Here is a 21,332-nt window from a genome sequence, read left to right on the forward strand (position 1 = left end):
AACGAGAACTCACAACCATGAGTGGCGCCGACGAGGATGGGTTAAAACTGGAGTCAGTTCTCATTGCCTCTGACCTTGATGGTGTGGTGTCCTACAGAAGCTTGGCCCCTCAGTCACTGAGGTGGTGTGTGCATCAGAGGAGCTGAAGGATCCATGTGGAACACAGTCCTAGAGGTGTCTCATGCCAATGAGCTGGTCAGTAGATCACCAATAGCACGTGTGAGATACAAAATGGCTGTTACATCACTTATGCCCTCCAAGTCTTGCACAAGAATCTCTTTTATGGTCCACCCCATGGGAAACATATAGGAAAAGGAATTTTGGGAAATGTAATTCAGTCTCGCCTAGGTAACACATTACAGAGCAACCACATTGGCCTATGAAGGAACTGTGAAATCAGTTCAATGAATCAGAGCTAACATTTTTAAAGAAATAAAACATAATATCAGAATTCATTATAGATATAGGTAAATACTGTTTTATGAAAAATATTTAAGGTCAGTTATATGTTATTCTGGACTGAAGTGGTTTTCCCCCAGATCCATCCTAATGTGACTGTTTTGGAGGTAGAGCCCTTAAAGAGAGAAAGTTAAATGAGGTCATAAGGGTGGGGCCCTAATCCAACATGACTGGAGTCCTTATAAAAAGAGGAGGAGACCCAAGGACGATCATTGCACAAAGAAAAGGCCATGCATAGGACACAGCGAGAAGGCAGCCATTTGCAAGCCAAGGAGAGAGGCCTCAGGAGAAAACAAATCTACCAACACCCTGACCTTGGACTTCCAGCTTCCAAAACTGAGCCAAATAAATTTCAGTTAAGTCACCTAGTCTGTGGTGATATTTTGTTATGGCAGCTGAATGTTTGTGTCCCACCACCCCAATTCATATGTTGAAATTTAATCTCCAGTGTGATGGCATTAGAAGGTGGGACAGTTGGGAAGTGATTATGTCTGGAGAGTGGAGCCCTCATGAATGGGAACCCCAGCCTTTCCACCATGTGAGGACACAGTGAGAAATTGCTGTCTGTTAACCAGGAAGACAGTTCTCACCAGAATGCAACCATACTTGTGCATTGATCTTGGACTTCCCAGCCTCCAGAACTGTGCAAAATAAATTTCTGTTGTTTATAAGCTATCCAGTCTGTGGTGTTTTGTTATAGCAGCCTGAATGACTAAGGCAGCAGTCTTAGCAGACTAGTACATGTGTGTACTAAAGATTGAATCAGTCTTCTGGCAGCTTTTTATAAAAAAACTAAGACAATCTTTCTAGAGCGGTTTCAGGTTCATAGCAAAATTAAGGGGAAGGTACAGAGAGTTCCCATTTCCCACACACACACAGCCTCCCGTGTTATCAACATCCCGCACCAGAGTGGTGTGTATGTTATAATTGATGAGCCTACATTGACACATCATAAAAGCCCATCATTTACATTGCAGTTCACTCTTGGTATTGTACATCCTATGGTTTGGACAAATGTATTGATGACATTTACTCATCATTATGGTATACTGAGTATTTTCACTGCCCTAGAATTCCTCCGCACGCTGCCTTTTCGTCCTTCCATCTCCACCCCAACTCCTGATTTTTTTATTGTCTCCATAGTTCTTTGTTTTCTGTAAACACTTTATCCCACTTTAATACTTTAGTTTTTTGCCAAGGTATCATTTAGTATACAAAATATTTTACTTAGTCTCTTTATTATTTTATAGTCCCTCACTAGAATATAAACTCCATCAGAACTGGGAGTTTTATCTATTTTACGCACTACTATGAATCCAGTGCCTAAAACTGGCACATTGTTAATAGTCAATGAGTGAGGGGCTTCCCTGGTGGTCCAGTGGTAAAGAATCTGCCTTCCAGTGCAGGGGACACGGGTTCAATGCCTGGTCGGGGAACTGAGATCCCACATGCCGCGGGGCAACTAAACCTGCGTGCCGCAACTACTGAGCTTGCACACCTCAACTAGAGAGGGCTGCGTGCCACAAACAGCAGAGCCGACGCGCTCTGGAACTCACGCACCACAACTACAGAGCCCGTGCACCCTGGAGCCTGCTTGCCACAACTAGAGAAAACCTGCGCGTCGCAACGAAGAGCCCACACGCTGAAACCTAAGATCCTGCGTGCCTCAACCAAGATCCCACGTGCCGCAACTAAGGCCGTACGCAGCCAAAAATCTTTTAAAAAAATGTTGAATGAATGTATTGGATCATGAATTTAAATGTATTTCTTACTGTAAATTGAGGTTGAAGATATTTGCAAACTTTGGCAATGTCTTACAGAAGTAAAAGTAGTCTTATCATACAATTCAGCCATTGCTCTCCTGGGTAATTAACTTATTTGAAAATTTAGATTCACACAGAAGCCTGCATATGAATATTTATAGCAGGTTTATTTCCAAAATTGGAAGTAACCACGATATGCTTCAGTAGGTGAATGGTTAAGCAAACTGTGGTACATCTATACAATGGAATATTATTCATTGATAAGAAGTGAGGTGTTAAGTCACTAAAAATCATGGAGGAATCTTAAATGCATATTGCTTAGTGAAAGAAGTCAGTCTGAAAGAGCTGTACAATGTATGATTCATATTATATGACCTTGGAAGAGGCAAAACTATAGAGATAGTAAAAAGATAAGTATTTGCAAGACCTTTAGGGGGACGTTGGGAGGGTTAAATAGATGAAGCACAGAATATTTTTTCCTGATTGGTGAAGCTGTTTATTATTCTGTGTGATACCATAATGATAGATACATGACATTATGCATTTGTCCAAACCCACAGAAGTTTACAGCACAAATAGGGAGCCTTAATGTAGGCAAATTTAAAAATCATTGAGGAGTTCAAGGAATACCAGGAAGTATTGCAGACTATGACAAGAGAATCTATGTAACAACTTCCCTGAAGGAGGTGGGCAGAAAAGGTGCTAACTAACTTTGGAAATGAGACTGTTAGCCTCAAGACAAAAGAAACTGCACATAAGCACTCTAGGTGATAAAGTTGTTTTCCATGGGGTACAGGTTAGCAATTCTGATTTATACTGGAATGGAACAGTTAAGTAAGTGGATGGCAGATGAGGGAGCCAGGTTTATCACTATTGCATTGGAAGGTTACATATCAGCGAGAAGAGGAGGCTAGAATGATCCACGTGGTACTCTGGATTAGAGTTGGAAACATCAGTATGAACTCATGTTTAATTTAATATAGATACATATGGTTATATATGAGAATTATATAAATAGGCTTATGTACACGTTAGTATACACAAAATATTCCCTTGCTCTGTCATCTGAGACTATAAAAACACCAAAACCCTAATAGCAGTATGTACATGCAGTGCCCAGATCTTGGTTCCTAAAACCATATTCCCATAAAAGGAACCAGGGCTTCTTGGAGAAGTTGCTGATTGTAGGACTTGGGCAGGAAATAAATAGAAGAAGCCTGGAGCATCTTATAGTACCAGAATGTAAGGAAGTGCTCAAACAAAAAAATACCACCTTGATGAGGATATGTCAGAGGACCACAGGAGCCAATCATACTGATACAAATTATTAAATAAATGGGGGAGAACAGATTTCCTATGTAAAATTCCAAATAATTTATGTAGATTGCCACCAAGGAGGAAGAGCATAACTCCCCATTCCTGTGGCTGTGCATGGTTACTTCTAAAGTGTACCGTATGGAAAGAAAGACATAAAAATATAACAACCATGGAGAAACTGGACAAACAAGTGATCCAGGTCAGTATCAGCAGTGGTAGGTCATGTTGATGGTGTGTACCTCTGGTCTGATGTGATGAAAGTGGCATTTTATGTGCTTTTCCTCCCCAAACCCCACAACCACAGTTTAATCTTAAGAAAAATTTCAAATTTCAGCCAAGAGGCATACTGAAAAGTATCTGACCAGTACATCTCAAAACTGTGAAGTTCATACAAAACAAGGAAAATCTGAGAAACTGTCATAGCCAAGAAATGCTTAAGTTGATATGACAACCAAATGTAATGTGATATTCTGGATGGGGTCCTGGAACAGTAGACGACATTAGATGAAAACCAAGGAAATCTGAGTAAAGTGTGGATGTTAGTTAATAGTAATTGATCAATATTGGTTCATTAATTGTAACAAATGTGCCATACTGATATAAACTGTTAATCATATTGGGAGCTAGATAGTGTGGGTTATATGAGAACTCGCTGTACTGTCTTTTCTATAAATCTAAAATTATTCTAACAAAGTCTATATATAAAAATGTAATGATAGAATTAGGACATCATTATTTTGCCTCGTCCAGTGAATTAATGGCATCATCAGTTGTTACAAAGAGAGACTACTAGTTAATTATATGCCTCATGGTAAAAGAACACACACTGCACATGGTCTTGCTAAAGTGATCACCCTCAGCATGATTAGGCCTGTCAATCCAGCAGCCAGTTTGCATGGAATACAGAGGACAAAGGAACACTGACTGCACCATGAATGTGTAAGCAGCAAAATCTGGCCTGCACCATGTCAGATGCCCCAGGTGTTTCAAAGCCAAATTGAAAAGAACAGAAAGCTATAGAAGAAAATCTGTAGAAAAAATTGAAAGCCATAATCAGTTCTTATTTTTTTGCTTTTTTAAATGGGAAAGACTAAACTATAATTCTAGAGATGCACACTTAGAGATAACACATGTTGTAAAGAAACGAAAAAAAATGACTCTAAAATTCAACATGGTATTACTATGGGGAGAGGTAAATTGGGCAAGGGAAAGATTTTTAGGGTGGCTGGTAGAGTTCTATTTCTTGACCTAGTGGTAATTACTAGGATGTTTGCCTAATAACATTTATTTATGCTGTATATTTGTATGCTTTTCTGTATATGTGTTTTATTTAGTAAAAAAGTTTTGTTTTGTTTTTTTGCGGTACACGGGCCTCTCACTGTTGTGGCCTCTCCCGTTGCGGAGCACAGGCCCCGGACGCACAGGCCCAGCGGCCATGGCTCACAGGCCCAGCCACTCTGCAGCATGTGGGATCTTCCCGGACCGGGGCACGAACCCGTGTCCCCTGCATCGGCAGGCGGACTTTCAACCACTGTGCCACCAGGGAAGCCCTAAAAAAAGATTTTTAAAAATTGAATATACGGGATGAATTGGAGTTCAGGTGAGGAAGGGAAACCAGGAAGGAGTCTTTTATAGTAGTTTAGATGAGAAGTGATGAATGCCTAGTATGAGGAAATGGTGGTGTGGAAGGGCTCTAAATAAGAGAGAAAGGCAAGAGGCAATGAGTAAGGTTGAGTAGACATTTGGGTGTTTGGTGTGAGATAGAGACAGATCAGGGAGTAGGTATCTTATATCGAGAAGACTTGAACTTTTATTCTTTTGAAAAGAGCAGGATGTAATAATGGTTTCCACGGGGAACCAAAGGGCAGAGAGTAGGTGCTGAGCTTTTATTCATCTTCCTTCCACACTTTCTTCTTATCAGTCTGATGCTTGAGAGCAAAAAAAGTTTTTTCATTTTCTTCAATTCTGCCTCCCTCTATTAACTGCAGCCCTTCAGTGTAACTTCACCGTCTCTGCTATCTATAGAACAGAAGCTGAGGAGTCTGAGGTATCTTCATTCCAAGTGGATTTTATAAGATCACATATATGGAATTACATGAGTGCATGCACATTTATTTAATGGTTTCTTGGCTGTTACTGTTACTTTCAAATAAAGTGACCCTAACTGATATTGACATGTAATTCAATGATAGAGGTATAATTGCCTATAAACGTAGAAGAAAATTAAATGACCCCATCCTCTTTTAAAATAGGCATAATTAAATTAAATATGCATAAACTCCAGAGAGATTGATTGGTTTTAAGGAATTGGCTCACAAGAAGTGAGCTTACCAAAGGCTCCAAACAGCATCCCTATCTGCCACTAACACTTCAAGCATGTATAGAAGGGATATCTTGACATGCTCTACACCACTGAACCCCTAGAAGTTTCACTAAGGTAAAATTCCCCTGAATTTTTTCAGATTTATTTTTCACCTTTTGACATGCAAATATATTTCTGCTCTCTTTCTCTTGTCCTTCTGGGACTTCCATAATGTATTGCATTGGTTTTCATCCATGGATTGTTGTTAAATTGGTGTTTCTAGGGAGAGAGAGGGCTGGAATCTTATTTTTGCCATCTTGCCGATTTTCCATTTATTTAGATCTTTAAAAATCTTTCAGTGAACTTTTCATCAGGCAAGCCTTGTACAGGTCTTTCAGTTTTCTTTGTAGAAATGTTACACTCCTTTTGTTAAATTCACTCCTAAGAATTGTTTTCTTTTGATGCTATTGCAAATGAGTTTGTTTTCTTAATTTTGTTTTTGGATTGCTCATTGCTAGTGTATACAAGATCAATTGATATATATATATATATATATATATATATTGATCTTGTGTCCTGTAACTTTGCTGAATTCATTTATTCTAATATTTTTCAGTGGGTTTCTAAGCATTTTCTGTATACAAGGTCATGCCATCTGCATATAGCAATAGCATTACCTCTTTATTTCCCATCTGTATGCCTTTTTTTGCATCTTCTTTCCTAATTGCCGTAAGACCTTCAGTACAATATTAACTAGAAGTGGTGAGAGTGGTGTAAGGGCAAATAGAAATGAAAAATAAGAGGATTATTATTCTCTGTTAAAAATAATGGAAGAGACATCCCCGCTTCGTTTTTGTAGAGCATTTTCTTTTGTAAACTTGTAAATTCTTTATCCCTTTGAGATGAATATGAACCTTTTAAAAAGCCTCTTGGCAGTTTTGCACCCCTACAGAGTATCTTTCTCAAGGAGCCTCAGAGCCATCTCTTTGAAATACTTCTAGGGAGATAGCACTCCTTTTTCCCAGTTTCTGGCTTAGGGTGGGAGCCTAACTTCAACGGGTGCCTTGCTCCAAGTTGCAAAACTGCCTCTTGTCATAAAGATATGAGAAGCTTGTTTTTCCTTTTATAAAGACAACAGATGGTCATCCCAATTACCAGACGAATTTTGGGTGAACTGTGCAATAAATGGTACTGTCAAGTCCTCTTACTTAAGGACTAGTTATTGTTTATCTTGAGAACATGTATGTAATGAGTTGTACCTGCTTGGCTTTATAAAAGGGTGAGATTTCTCTCTGTCTTTGCAGTCTCTTAGCAGATTGCCTGTAATGCACATCACATTCTGGTTTTATGCTTATTCAATAATAAAATTCTTTGTCTTCTACCTTTGGAAGTAGGTTTTCTGTGTTGGGAGAAATTTTTATTTTTAATTATATTTCTCCAACAATTTTGGTAATAAGAATGGGATGAGTCTGGCAGTTCTTGATTTGAGCCAAATCAACTGAAAGTCTGTGGCCTCACAATAGTCAGTAAAAGACCCTAAGTTATTTTAGCTCTATGCTTTTTTGGAATACTGGCTAAACAAACATCCCTGTTCAAATTCAAGATTTTACTATTGAATGAACATGGGTAATAATGGGCTCTAAACTCTCATCAAGATCACCGTATGGTTGGAAAATATGGGAAGCCAGGAATGTTGCCCGCAGGTCTCTTTTTTTTTAAGCAGTTAATATCTGTCTGTCACATTGGGAATGGGCGTACACGTTGAGACTCCAATCCTGCAGTGGCCAGAGGACAATTCTTTTGATTTGCAGAAGTTCTTAGAAGGACTTTATTCCAGTAAGTGAGTTGCTGATATTTATGGGATGAATATCATTCTAACTATCCTAAGAGGAGTTAAAAATTATTTGGATAGCCAGAAGGAAATATCGAAAAAACAGGAGAGAAAAATGTGAGAATTAAATACATTTTCTCTTTCACAGAACCCTACTCCTCCTCACTCTGCTTGTCCCTCCTCCTGCTTTCCCTGAATGTCTTTACCCCTCCGTGCCTCAAACTGACTCAGGGGAAGAGTGAGGTGATGATCTTTCAGATGGGTGGTTCACTTCAGGGCACAACTTCTTTTTTTTTTTTTTTTTTTTTTTTTTCGGTACGCGGGCCTTCCACTGCTGTGGCCTCTGCTGTTGCGGAGCACAGGCTCCGGACACGCAGGCTCGGGGGCCCAGCTGCTCCGCGGCATGTGGGATCTTCCCGGACCGGGGCACGAACCCGCGTCCCCTGCATCGGCAGGCGGACTCTCAACCACTGCGCCACCAGGGAAACCCAGGGCACAACTTCTTTAGCTGGTAATAAATTACCTGCTCGGTTTGAGGACACAGAGTTATGTACTTTGTGGCCTAGACTGGGTCCATTTCATGTCTTAGACCAGATGACCCCTTAAGTAGTCCCTTATTATCCACACATAGCTAGGAAGGCACAAATGATAAAGGGAGAATCATGGAAAGATTAAGAGCTTGGATAAAAGAGTCTGCGTAGTAAGGCAACATATGGAGAGTAGCTGTACTAGTCACTTAGAAAAAGGCAAACAAGGTGTTCAACTAATTAATGTAAACACAGGAAGGGAAACCAAAGTGCCCACATGATTCATATTTTTCTTGTCTCAACATGAAGGAAACCAGCCCATCCTATTTGGATCACCAGCACAGCTGATGCCATTGAGAAGCCAGCCAGGACTCCTGGGTAATTCAAGTGTCTTTCTCACCAGCTGATGTTACTCATTTAAAGGCTTCTTTTCCCCAATGCCCCAGAAGACATACACCTTAGTGTGTTTTCAATTTACAGCCCACACATGGGAATGTATACTGATTTATTGCATAGAATTCAGCAACCAGCAGCTGCGTGGAATCCTGTAATTAGCAGATTTTGCTCCTTTGATAGAGCAGTCACGTTAGGGTCTGGAAGATCACTACATAAAGGGGTGTGGTGGCCAGGGGAAGCTGACTCTCTGCCACGCCACCCCTCATAACTGTGGAGTAACTAAGGAAGTTACGAACTCTTTGAGAAGGGTTGCTAACAGCTGTACTCGAAGCCTTTCCACTGAAGTTGAGCTGGGAGATATTGCAACAGTGTACCCAGAAGACATGTGAGTCCCCCACTGATTTCCGTCAGTGGTTTGTTGAGGCTTTCTCAAAATTCCCTGATGTGAACCTGGGGTCAGGTCAAAATATGCTCTGGTTTTAGCAACCTTTGTTTTGACTCTCTAGCCAACTGTCCAAATGCAAATTAAGGAAAAGTGGGAGGACGGCAAGGATAGACTGTTAGTCAGATCTGAGCAGCAGCTACTCACTTTGGGGATAATCAAGAGAAAGTGAAAAAAAAAAAGAAAAGGCTTCTGTGTTGGCTGCTCAGTTAGAACTCCTTGCTAAGGGAATGCTCCCTACTCCAGTCAGTCTGTGACGGGATCAGCGAGAGGGGACTGTAGAGAGAGACTCCGGAGGAGGCAGGGCTTGCAGGGACAAGAGAATCAGCAGGACCTAGAACAAAACCTTCAGCCAGGAAATACTTGGCAAATGGCTCAGAATTGGCAGATTGTGAGAATCTCAGAGGAGGGAGCTGGTGAACCACGTGTGTCAGTAACTTTCCCTCAGGCTAATCTCTGCCTGCTCTGATAAAGCCTGGTGCTACTTATTCTGCAATTTCCTCAGAAATTTCTCATTTTCCATCTGGCGGCAGATCGATACAGAGGGTTGGTATTTTGCATCAGTCTCCTACTTGTTCCTTTTCCTCCACGATTCCCATGCAGATAGGTCCTCTAACTTGGGAATGCATGTTCCTACTTTCTCCTGATTCTTCTATAAACCTATTGGGGAGAGACCTGTTGTGCAACTAAAAGGCTATCATATTCTGTACTCTGGATGGAGTAGCTGTGGAGCTCCCTGGGGAAAAGACACCTGATTTGGTCATGATGTGGCCTTTGAAAGAAAAGGGGTATGGCAGGGAGTGGCAGATTCACACCATGCTGGGCAAGCGCACCAAGTGAAACAAATAAGTGCATCATGCTGGGCCTAGGAAATGATTTTTCTTTCCTTCTACCTGTGTGGAGAGGGTTTCTGAATTGGAAGATTTTGTTTTTAACATCTTTGTCTTGTTCCTGATCTTAGGAGGAAAGCGTTCAGTCTTCCATCATCAAATATGATGCTAACTGTGGGTTTTTCAAAAATGGCCTTTATTAGGTTGAGGCAATTCCATTCTATTCCTAGTTTGTTCTGTCTTGTATCATGAAAGGGTGCTGGATTTTGTTGAATGCTTTCCTGCATCTGTTGAGATAATCATATATTATTAAATGAGATAACAATATGAGTTTTTTCTGTTAGTATGATGTATTAATGTAATAGTCATTTTCGATATTCTGTAATTGATGGTTTAGCATCTTGAACTCATGGGCCAAGTTAATGGCTAAAGATGTTGGCATACATACCATCCCTGTGTTTCCACAGGTGCATAAAAACCCCACCATCTGTGTTTTGCTTCCTGCCCAATAGGGCACTTCCCCACCTAACATAGTATAGTTAGGTTACTATAGTTTATCACCACCACTGTAGTAAGAAAGGCTTTCGTTCATGATTTCTCTTCATGTCTTCTGTCTCTTGACTGGTGTTTCCCCATGTGGCCCTGCATGGTGTGGTGTCTCCCATCCTCTTGAACATTGTAAGTAATGAAGTCTTCTTTCAAAGACAATTGTCTCCATGTCTATCATTTTATCATGCCTGATTAAAACAAATCCCAGGTACGTCTTAAAACAATTGGTGCAGTGAGCAGGGTGGTTCAGTGACAGATGAGGACAACATGTCTCCAGCCGGCTTTTGGCTTACTAACTGGATCCAGCTGACAGCAAATAATGCTTGGGAACGCTCTGCTGGCTGTTGACATACTTGCTTTAGCAGCCACCGCATAGTGTTGTATCTGTTGGGTTTTTCTGGTTATCCAGTCCAATTGTGTCAGAGCTCAGAAAGCTGAGCCCACCCTGAGCTTAGGGTGCTGTAGTCTGAGCAAAGAGGTCCCCACTTGGTCCCTATGTGTTGTGATGCACCTAGTCTGGATGCAGTCTCCAGGGGTGCTTAGGGTAATCGGCTATCATACTGAGCAAAGGTTCCCTAAAGGGATGGGAACAGTTACCCTCCCACCCTCACCTGGCGAGCTTGATCTGTAGGTAGAGGCAGCTCCAATATTCTCCCTTATTTTCCTTGTATGCAAAAGACATACTAGCCTGTCTCATTAGGTAGCAGGATGCTACCTTGCTAGGCATCCTTAAATTGGAAGGACCTAGTGACGATCAGTTAGAGGGCACCCACCCTACAGAGACCATGGCTCCCCACAAATGTTATTGCAAAATCCTCTGCTGTTCTCCACCGTGCTGTTGTCACAGTTTGATCCCAGACCCAGTGATATAAGATATGAGGGCCCATCCCTGGAGACCAATGGCCCAGTGTTTAATGAAAAAGGGGAAAGGAATATCTGTTTCGAACTCCCCCTGCAAACTAAGGATGTGGTCCAATTAATAAAAAATTATAAAATAATTATATCTCCTAAGTGCTGCTGATTATCAGTACACAAAAGGCCTTATACTCTTAACAAAAAATTTTAAAGCTAAGGCCGATGCCACTCATGAAAATTCACAACGCTTTCAATGGTTCAACCTGTTTGTGGTTATTTGTGAGTTCAGACGTGTGAATGACAGACACATTAATGTGTCATAGGATTATCAAGTTCAGTCATTTCAATTTTTGCAGTGGTTGCTATTATCTGTTTTTATTTGTGTACATTTGAATCCTAAAACGCCAAAATGCACGTTTAAACTTTACGATGAATTTTCTGAAAAGTGGAAATTAATTAAACAAGGAAAAATTCCCTTTGAAGATTTTTTTACAGTATGTAAAAATGGTAGTGGTAATTCCCTGGTGGTCCAGTGGTTAGGACTCCGTGCTTTCACTGCCAAGGGTATGGGTTCAGTCCCTGGTTGGGGAACTAAGATCCCACAAGCTGTGCAGTGTGGCCACAAGGCAAAAAAAAAATGTAGTGAGTCAGATATAAACCGGCATATACTAACAGCTAAGCGTAAGAGATGTATAATTTCTTCAGCTAGTACTATAGAAAGAAATAAAATAAATTTTTTGATTAATAGGAATTCAGATTGAGATACAGTAATTGCAGCGGAAGCTGTAAATACCCTCCACGCCGTACATCATCACCAGTCTTTCAGCTCAAATGACTGAATGTACTGCTGCCAGAGTATTTTCCAATTCCAGAGTTGCAATCAAAATTTCAAGTGCCAGGGCTTCCCTGGTGGCACAGTGGTTAAGGATCCACCTGCCAATACAGGGGACACGGGTTCGAGCCCTGGTCGGGGAAGATCCTACATGGTGCAGAGCAACTAAGCCCGTATGCCACAACTACTGAGCCTGTGCTCCAGAGCCCATGCTCCACAAGAGAAGCCACTGCAATGAGAAGCCGGCACACTGCAACGAAGAGCAGCCCCCGCTCACCGCAACTAGAGAAAGCCCACGCACAGCAACGAAGACCCAACGCAGACAAAAGTTCAAAACCTTTAAAAAGGGGCTTCCCTGGTGGAGCAATGGTTGAGAGTCCGCCTGCCGATGCAGGGGACACGGGTTCGTGCCCCGGTCCGGGAGGATCCCACATGCTGCGGAGCGGCTGGGCCCGTGAGCCATGGCCGCTGAGCCTGCGCGTCCGGAGCCTGTGCTCCGCAATGGGAGAGGCCGCAACAGTGAGAGGCCCGCGTACCAAAAAAAAAAAAAAACAAAAACCTTAAAAAAAAATTGCAAGTGCCAGGATAAAGTCCACTGCAACAACAACAAAAATAGCTTCAATTATGATTACAGAGATTATCAATGTTCTAAATGCCTTTTTTTTTTTTAGCATCATCACTGTGGATGCAAGCAATTACAATGCAGAAAATACATATTTTCCCCTTCTACATTGCTTTTGGTTGAGGTAATAAAAATACAAATTTTGGTGGATGTTTGCATAAAGGTGCAGACATGTTTATTCCAAGGTTAAACAAAGCATGAATGATTCTGTGGAAGATGTTGACTGTGCTGCCCATATTCTGCACAATGCTTGCTGTTCAAGTAGCTTCTGATGTTCTGTTGATGTTGAAGTAATTGTCATGAAGTTGTTCTCTTACTTCAGCACGTACACTATTTGAATTGAGTGATTAAAGGATTTTTGTGATTTTTTAAATTGGCATTCAGTACTTTTCATTTCTCTTGCATTCAGAAACTCATTGACTCTCTTTAACAAACACAGCTGTAAGAGTTCTCAGTTTATTTAAAGCACTGAAATAATATTTTAATTCTCAAGAAAAGGCTCCCAATTCTTGTTTAACCTTTTAAATATTCCATTGAATGAAGCTAATTTGCTTATTTCTTGTACATAGATTTCAATATCTTTTTAGCAATAGGATTATGGAAATTGAAAGAAGAGCAAAAAGTGTTAGTGAAATATTCCACTGTTTAATGAAACTTAGTGAAATCTTCATGTCAGACTGTTCTTAAAAGGGAAAACATTACTTATGGAATAATAGGAATAGGAAAATAAATTTTGACTTGTGGATAATCATTATTGTACTTGCCATGACTGTATTTTGAAATGAGTTTCATCTCTTGAAGAATTTGATTCTTTTACATGGATGTTACTAACTGCTCTTATAGCATGAGGACAAGTGGAATTGTCATGTGTAGTGCTAAAAAGGAAAGGAAAAAAATTGACAAAATGTTTTCTTTTATCAGTGGGCAGCATGTTAAAAACTTGTTAATCAAGAGATCCATCGTAATCCTGAAGAATGGAAAAGGCAAGTTCTGCCATGAATAATGGTATTGTTTCAACAAATCAAATCTGAAGAGCAATTCCTAGAGTTGTTAACTTTATGCCATTATATCTGCTCAGAACGCTAAAGTTGAATGTCTTTTCTCATTAATGAATGTCCAATGGACAAAGAACGAAGTAAGTGAGATGTGACTACTGTAGAAGATATGTTATAATGAAAATGGAGCAATGTAACAGTCTCTGGAAGAAATTCTATAACACAATTCTGCAAGGAACTGTTAAGGAGAGCCAATGTATCAGGAAAATAGTTAATGAAAGATATGTAATTTAGATACTTAAAATTTATTTCAGATGAACAACGAATAAAAGTATGTCTCATGGCTTGTATTTGCTAAATCTGGCAATTTTACCCAATGTGCCCAAAGTCACAGACCCTTTTCTTTTTTTTTTAATTGAAGGAAGTGTACTTGATTTAGTGTTGTATTAGTTTCAGGTGCAGAGCAAAGTGATTCAGTCATATATGTGTGTGTGTATATATATATAGAACTTCAGTTATATATAATCTATATACATACACATAAAAATACTTTCAGATTCTTTTCCATTATAGGTTACTACAAGAAACTGAATATTATTCCCCTATCCTATACAGTAGGTCCTTGTTTATTTTACATATAGTAATCCCAAACTCCTAACTTATCGCTCCCCCCTTCCCCTTTAGTAACCATAAGTTTATTTCCATCGCAGAGACTTTTCTAACTGAAGTGGCTCTAAGGCTTTCAGGAAATGTACCGTGCACAGCTTTCTGGCACAGGACGGGGCTGTCACTATGGGCCTTCTGCGCATGTGCACTGCCTCACCCTCCCCCCTCCCCCCGGATGCCGGGCGTGTTCCCGTTCCGCGGCCGCTGTCTCGCGAGGAGATGGTTGCGGAGCCTCCGGCGGCTGCGAGCCCGGCAGCTGGCGAGCAGGACGCTGTTGTGGAGCACCGGGGGAAGATGAAGCTCCAGGCTAGAGGCGGGTGAAAGAGGAAACGGCTTTGTGTCCAGATTCGGTGTAAGTCTGGCCCCGTTTTTATGCACCTGATGAGAACCTGCACGTCCCAGCGCTTAATTTTCTCATCTCCAAGGTGCCCTGTCGTTTGAGGCCTCGGTAAGACCGCGCGGAAACTGGCCCTTGGCTGTCAGTAGATGCGCACTTTTCTTCTCAGCGGAGACCCTTGTTCTTTTCCACTCAGGATCTCGCTGAATCCTCCCAACCACCTGTGGTCAGCGTCGCGTCCCCTTTCTAACAGTGAGGCTCCAAGACGGGATAGGAATTCAAAGTGGCGAAGGGAGCAGGGGAAGGAGCAAGGATAGATCCCATGCCTCATTCTCTGCCCAGCATAAAATCTGAGCATGAGTCGGTCGCAGCAGCAAGCAGCTTGAGTACCCTAACCCCTCAAAGAAATAGTTTTGAAGTGAATGCAGCATTGGTTTTGGGGGATTTCTTCTTGTTTCTAAAGAACCTGTGAACATAAGTGGAGGCGTCCAGGCCCCTCTGACCCCCTCCAGCTTTGCCTGTGCCCTCAGTAGCACCAGTTTGCTTTTACAGGAGGTCCTGCTTAAGGTCCAGGAGCCTTCGATCTTGCATGAATATTCTAACTGGCTTAGGTTTCACCTTTCTTGCAACAAAGCGGCTTTTGTGAGGTAGGAAGGGGGATTCCCGGGAGCGGGAATTGTCCCGGTAGGACAATCAGTGCGCCTGAGACCTCAGGAGAGATCCAGAGCCCAGGTGCAAAGACGCTTGTTGCTCAGCTGGAAGCAATTTGGGTCCTCCTGCCGGAACCAGTCATATGCAGACTGTCACAGACTGGGTGATGGTGGAAACCTTGGGCCAACTTTCCAGAGAGATGTAAGCTGTGGTTGGGATAGGAGGACAAGACAAAAGGAACAGAAGATACTGCTTCTTGGGGAGTTGTGAAGGCATCGTGTGGCGGGAAGAGCTGACCAGCCACAGGAGAGGGAATTACCGTCTTCCTTCACTCTTTACCCCACTCTTTCTGAGCTCTGAGCTGTTCCCACACTGGGCACAACTAGAGATATACTGATGCCCCCTGTATCCCGATCTTACAGAATCAGAGATGGTACTGCAAGACAGGTCGTTAAGACTTGGACTTAAGACAGGTCTATTTCTGCTTTACTTAAAAGATGGAGTTGGATTGGGGTGGGCAAGAAGTGGGTCAAAAATGTTGTGGTTACAATTCTACGTTTTGTTATGGCAGAATCAAGAGGAGACATGGAGTCTCTTGATGGTCTAGGCAGGTCTTTTCTGCATTAACAACAGATAAGTCAAAACCAGTTTTGTTTGGTTTGTTTTTTTTTAATTAAAAAATACTTTTGAGACCTGAAACCAATTTAAGAGTAAACTGTTTTTTTTTTTCCTTCCAAAAAAGACCAGCCCTTTTTTCCTTCCAAAAATACCCCATCCTTTTTTTCAGAACCTTGTTGAGATTCTCTGGTTTGTAATGAACATTACAAATTTTTGTGCTGAATATTTTTGCTCAGCATCAGTTTTAATGAAAGCATTGTGTTCTATTCCTTGGCTTTTCCTAATTGGCTTAATTAGTTAAATGTGTTGTTTATATTTTTTCTGTGTTAGAGCATACATTGTTAACAAATCAGCAGAAACCAAATGTTTTTACATTTGAAAACGAACTTGTCCAAACATTACATAATCATCCCAGAGTCATGCATGGACACCCGAGTGCTTCCCTCCCTCACTGTTATCCTTTCTGCTGCTTCTCAAAGTGTCTCCCATTCTGAGGTGTTTCGCCAGCTGCTACGTGGAGCTTTCTAGGCAGGTGATGTCACTCATGAGCTTTCCTTCTTTTTCAGGTGTAGCCCCTCAGTTCTTTACATTCTTCCAGGAGCAGCAGAAAATGATCACATCCCAGGTGAGTCGTTTAATTTATGCACAGTTTTGCTTAACACTGATTATTTGAGGTTTATAAAATATCTATGCATTCATATGAAATAGTAGAAATAGATATGTTAACATCAGGAAAAATATAGAATAGAAGTCAGCAAATTGCAGTCCATGGGCCAAATGTAGCATGCTGCCTGTGTTTTTATTGCCCACAAACTAAGAATTTTTAGATGATTGAGAAACAAATCAAGAGTAGTAGTCTGTGATGTGAAAACTGTATGAAATTCAAATCTCAGTGTCTGTAAAGTTTTATTGGAACACAGCCATGCTCATTCATTTATGGCCGTGGCTGCCGTCAAATTACAAGGGCAGAGTTGAGTGGTTGTGACAGAGACTGTGGCTCACAGGCCTAAAATGTTTACTATGTGGACATTTACTGAAAAGGTTTGCTGACTTCTGATATAGAACAGCAGATCAACAGTAGGACAAAGGTGCCATGTAGGTAAATGCAGATCCTGTGATCTTACTGAGTTGTGAAACTGGGCCATAAAAAAGTTTTTTGATAGACTTCATTAGGTGACATTGTGAACCTTTTTTTTTCTTAATTTTTGGCTGCGTTGGGTCATCGTTGCTGCACACTGGCTTTTTCTAGTTGCAGCAAGTGGGGGCTACTCTTCGTTGCGGCACGCAGGCTCAGTAGTTGTGGCACACAGGCTTAGTTGCTCCGCGGCATGTGGGATCTTCCCGGACCAGGGCTCGAACCCGTGTCCCCTGCATTGGCAGGCAGATTCTTAACCACTACGCCACAGGGATGTCCAGTGACACTGTGAACCTTCTAGTGACTATCTTGCAGTTGCATAAAGAAGTGGTAGGAATAAAGTGAATGATTTTTGTCTAATCCAGGGGAAAAGTTGAGATGTCGAAAGAAAATATGTGATAAATAATTCAAATGAATTAGAGCAGCATTAGGACTCATGGTTGTTCAAAGAAGGGACAAGTCTGGGTAGACCAGGGTGACCTAGGTTGGTTAGTAGGATGAGGCAGGCTATGTGACAATACTGAGGACTGGGCAGAATATAAATCTTTTTAGAATATGGCAAGGGATTCCCCTATTTTAATTGTGGCAAAATACATATAACATGAAATTCACATTTCAACCATTTAAAAGTGTAGAAATTAGTGGCATTTTGTACATTCATGATATTATGCAACCATAAACACCACCTACTTCCAGAATATTTTCATCACACCAAAAAGAAAACCCTTACCCTTAATAAGCAGTACTATATAGCTTAATAAACAGTTACTCCCCATTCCCCCAGCCCCTAGCAGCTGCTAATCTGTTTTCTGTTTATGGATTTGCCTTTTCCAGATAGCTCATATAAATGGAATCATGAAGCCTTTTGTGGGTGGCTTCTTTCACTGATCATGTTTTCAAGACCCATCCATGTTGAAGCTTGTATTACTACTTCATCCCTTTTATGACTGATTAATATTCCATTGTATGTATATACTACCTTTTGTTTATCCATCATTTGATGGGCATTTGGGGGTGACTCCATGTTTGGTTATTGGGAGTAGTGCTGCTGTGAGCATTCATGTACAAGTTTTTGTTTGAAGACCTATTTTCAGTTCTTTCCTGGGAGTGAAATTGATGGATCATGTGATAATTCTGTGTTTAACTTATTTTGAAACTGCTAAACTGTGCTCTGCAGCAAGTCCTTTGCAAGGCCTTATGAATTTTATGTTAGCTTTCCTATTTCCACACAAAAAGGCTGTTGAGATTTTATAATTTTTTAAACTAATTATTTGTTTTATTTTTTTGGCTGAGTTGGGTCTGTGTTGCTGCACGTGGGCTTTCTCTAGTTGCGGCAAGTGGGGGCTAATCTTTGTTGTGGTGCGCGGGCTTCTCATTGCGGTGGCTTCTCTTTGTTGCAGAGCACGGGCTCTAGGCGTGTGGGCTTCAGTAGTTGTGGTGCACGGGCTCAGTAGTTGTGGTGCACAAGCTTAGTTGCTCCACAGCATGTGGGATCTTCCCAAACCAGGGCTCAAACCCATGTCCCCTGAATTGACAGGCAGGTCCCTAACCACTGCACCACAAGGGAGGTCCAAGACGAGATTTTGATAAGGATTCCATTGAATCTGTAGACCACTTTGGGGAATCTTGCCACTTTAAGAATATTAAGTATTAGAATCCATGAACATGAGATGTTTTTCCATTAATTTAGGTTTTTAATTACTTTCAGCAATGTTTTGTAGTTTTCAGAGTACACAACTTACATATACTTGCTTAAATTTATTCTTAAGTATTTTGTTATTTTATTTTTTTAATTTTTTAATTATTTTTAACATCTTTGAGTATAATTGCTTTACAATGGTGTGTTAGTTTCTGCTTTATAACAAAGTGAATCAGTTATACATATATATATGTTCCCATATCTCTTCCCTCTTGGTCTCCCTCCCTCGCACCCTCCCTATCCCAACCCTCTAGGTGGTCACAAACCACCTAGCTGATCTCCCTGTGCTACGTGGCTGCTTCCCACTAGCTATCTATTTTATGTTTCGTAGTGTATATATATCCATGCCACTCTCTCACTTCGTCCCAGCTTACCCTTCCCCCTCCCCATATCCTCAAGTCCATTCTCTAGTATGTCTCTGTCTTTATCCCCGTCTTGCCCCTAGGATCTTCATGACCATTTTTTTTCTTAGATTCCATATATGTGTGTTAGCATACGGTATTTGTCTTTCTCTTTCTGACTTACTTCACTCTGTATGACAGACTGTAGGTCCATCTACCTCACTACAAATAACTCAATTTCATTTCTTTTTATGGCAGAGTAATATTCCATTGCATATATGTGCCACATCTCCTTTATCCATTCATCTGTCCATGGACACTTAGGTTGCTTCCATGTCCTGGATATAGTAAATAGAGCTGCAATGAACATTGTGGTACATGACTCTTTTTGAATTATGGTTTTCTCAGGGTATATGCCCAGTAGTGGGATTGCTAGGTCATATGGTAGTTCTATTTTTAGTTTTTAAGGAAGCTCCATACTGTTCTCCATAGTGGTTGTATCAATTTACATTGCCACCAACAGTGCAAGAGGGTTCCCTTCTCTCCACACCCTCTCCAGCATTTATTGTTTGTAGATTTTTTGATGATGGCCATTTGACCGGTGTGAGATGATATCTCATTGTAGTTTTGATTTGCATTTCTCTAATGATTAATGATGTTGAGCATTCTTTCATGTGTTTGTTGGCAATCTGTATATCTTCTTTGGAGAAATGTCTATTTAGGTCTTCTGCCCATTTTTGGATTGGGTTGTTTTTTTGATATTGAAGTGCATGAGCTACTTGTAAATGTTGGAGATTAATCCTTTGTCAGTTGGTTCATTTGCAAATATTTTCTCCCATTCTGAGTGTTGTCTTTTGGTCTTCTTTATGGTTTCCTTGCTTTGCAAAAGCTTTTAAGTTTCATTAGGTCCCATTTGTTTACTTTTGTTTTTATTTCCATTTCTCTAGGAGGTGGGTCAAAAAGGATCTTTGTGTGATTTATGTCATAGAGTGTTCTGCCTATGTTTTCCTCTAAGAGTTTGATAGTTTCTGGCCTTACATTTAGGTCTTTAATCCATTTTGAGTTTATTTTTGTGTATGGTGTTAGGGAGTGTTCTAATTTCATTTTTTTACATGTAGCTGTCCACTTTTCCCAGCACCACTTATTGAAGAGGCTGTCTTTTCTCCACTGTATATTCTTGCCTCCTTTATCAAAGATAACATGACCATATGTGTGTGGGTTTATCTCTGGGCTTTCTATCCTGTTCCATTGATCTATATTTCAGTTTTTGTGCTAGTACCATACTGTCTTGATGACTGTAGCTTTGTAGTATAGTCTGAAGTCAGGGAGCCTGATTCCTCCAGCTCCTTTTTTCGTTCTCAAGATTGCTTTGGCTATTCGGGGTCTTTTGTGTTTCCATACAAATTGTGAAATTTTTTGTTCTAGTTCTGTGAAAAATGCCAGTGGTAGTTTGATAGGGATTGCATTGAATCTGTATATTGCTTTGGGTAGTAGAGTCATTTTCACAATGTTGATTCTTCCAATCCAAGAACATGGTATACCTCTCCATCTATTTGTGTCGTCTTCAATTTCTTTCATCATTGTGTTTTAATTTTCTGCATACAGGTCTTTTGTCTCTTTAGGTAGGTTTATTCCTAGATATTTTATTCTTTTTGTTGCAGTGGTAAATGGGAGTGTTTTCTTAATTTCACTTTCAGATTCTTCACCATTAGTGTATAGGAATGCTAGAGACTTCTGTGCATTAATTTTGTGTCCTGCTACTTTACCATATTCATTGATTAGTTCTGGTAGTTTTCTGGTAGCATCCTTAGGATTCTCTATGTATAGTATCATGTCATCTGCAGACAGTGACAGCTTTACTTCTTCTTTTCCAATTTGTATTCCTTTTATTTCCTTTTCTTCTCTGATTGCTGTGGCTAAGCTTCCAAAACTATATTGAATAATAGTGGTGAGAATGGGCTGCCTTGTCTTGTTCCTGATCTTAGTGGAAATGGTTTCAGTTTTTTTCTCACCATTGAGGACTATGTTGGCTGTGGGTTTGTCATATATGGCCTTTATAACGTTGAGGGAAGTTCCCTCTATGTCTACTTTCTAGAGGGTTTTTATAATAAATGGGTGTTGAATTTTGTTGAAAGCTTTCTCAGCATCCATTGAGATGATCATAT

At 40.7% G+C, this 21,332-nt stretch overlaps 1 protein-coding gene across 5 annotated transcripts in view; it reads left to right on the forward strand.

Moving 5' to 3' along the window:
• LOC114908648 (zinc finger protein 33B) overlaps window positions 1-21,332 on the forward strand; it is a 135,411-nt gene that overhangs the window by 67,033 nt on the left and 47,046 nt on the right. For 3 of the 5 annotated variants that reach the window (XM_029245003.1, XM_029244999.1, XM_029245004.1), the window contains one exon: window positions 16,559-16,617. In XM_029245003.1, the coding sequence (XP_029100836.1) occupies window positions 16,603-16,617 (15 nt within the window). In that variant the 5' untranslated portion in view covers window positions 16,559-16,602. Of the gene's footprint in view, window positions 1-14,611; window positions 14,835-16,558; window positions 16,618-21,332 lie in introns of those variants that run through there. The other 2 variants (XM_029245001.1, XM_029245002.1) reach the window with 2 other exon arrangements.

Source organism: Monodon monoceros, unplaced genomic scaffold (genome assembly GCF_005190385.1).
Source record: "Monodon monoceros isolate NGI ecotype Baffin Bay Population unplaced genomic scaffold, NGI_Narwhal_1 Super_Scaffold_4, whole genome shotgun sequence".
NCBI lineage: Eukaryota > Metazoa > Chordata > Mammalia > Artiodactyla > Monodontidae > Monodon > Monodon monoceros.